This window comes from Propithecus coquereli, unplaced genomic scaffold (genome assembly GCF_000956105.1).
Source record: "Propithecus coquereli isolate 6110/MARCELLA unplaced genomic scaffold, Pcoq_1.0 Scaffold132, whole genome shotgun sequence".
In the NCBI taxonomy this organism is placed as follows: domain Eukaryota; kingdom Metazoa; phylum Chordata; class Mammalia; order Primates; family Indriidae; genus Propithecus; species Propithecus coquereli.
This window is the reverse complement of record NW_012137414.1, coordinates 3532049-3532973: the sequence shown is the minus strand read 5'-3', so window position 1 is coordinate 3532973 and position 925 is coordinate 3532049. Positions and strand designations below refer to the sequence as shown.

The 925-nt window shown below is 33.4% G+C and overlaps 1 protein-coding gene across 1 annotated transcript in view; it reads left to right on the top strand.

Annotated features, from left to right (window-relative positions):
- The window catches only part of DMD (dystrophin), a 2517447-nt gene that overhangs the window by 942344 nt on the left and 1574178 nt on the right, over positions 1-925 (top strand). Inside the window, exon 21 of the mRNA XM_012638704.1 lies at positions 153-298. Coding sequence (XP_012494158.1) covers positions 153-298 — 146 coding nt within the window. The remainder of the gene's footprint in view (positions 1-152; positions 299-925) is intronic.

The following is a 925-nucleotide window of genomic DNA, read 5'->3' as shown; positions in this document are numbered from 1 at the left end:
TCATATTCATATTCTAATCTATCAGGTTTTCTAATCTTGTTAATATTTGAAATTAGTAGTATGATTAATTTTGCTACCAACTTAAGAAAACACAATGGCAAAGTATATAAAACGGTCAAACGATTCTCACTCTGCTCTCCCTTTTGTTAAAGTTTTTGACGCGTTGCCACCCATGCGCTATCAGGAGACAATGAGTACTATCCGGACGTGGATCCAGCAGTCAGAAACCAAACTTTCTAGACCTCAGCTTAGTGTCACTGACTATGAAATCATGGAGCAGAGACTTGGCGAGTTGCAGGTCTGTGAATATTTGAATGTCACAACAATACAGCATGTATCTCATTTATCACTGATCAACCACCAATATGATTATATTGATGTAACCTTAAAATAATATTAGAATTAAAATAGCTCTGACAAGTATGATAGCTTGTCAGTTGAACAAATGAAAATGAGACTTTAAATACATAATTTATGCACTTTCACCTTCTCTCCCCCTGCATATATATAAAATAAAAATGCTGTTTTTGAAAACAATTATATAGTATATTTATGAATTATATGTTTAGTATGCATTATCAGACATATTGACCTTGATTATTAGAAAAGCTGTAGTATTATTTTCTACCTTTGATTTCTGATTCGTAACCCCTCTCACATTCTCAAACAGACAAGTGAAATCAGTACACAGTCCTCATTTGGTATCCATGGGGGATTGATTCCCAGACCTCTCCCAGATACCCAAATCCACGAATGCTCAAGCAAGCACCTGATACAAATGCTGCAGTATTTGCATGTAACCTATGCACATACTCCCATGTACTTTAAATCATTTCTAGATTACTTATAATGTCTAATACAATGTAAATTCTATGTAAATCTTTGTTATGTTGTATTGTTTAAGGAATAATGACAAGAAAAAAAT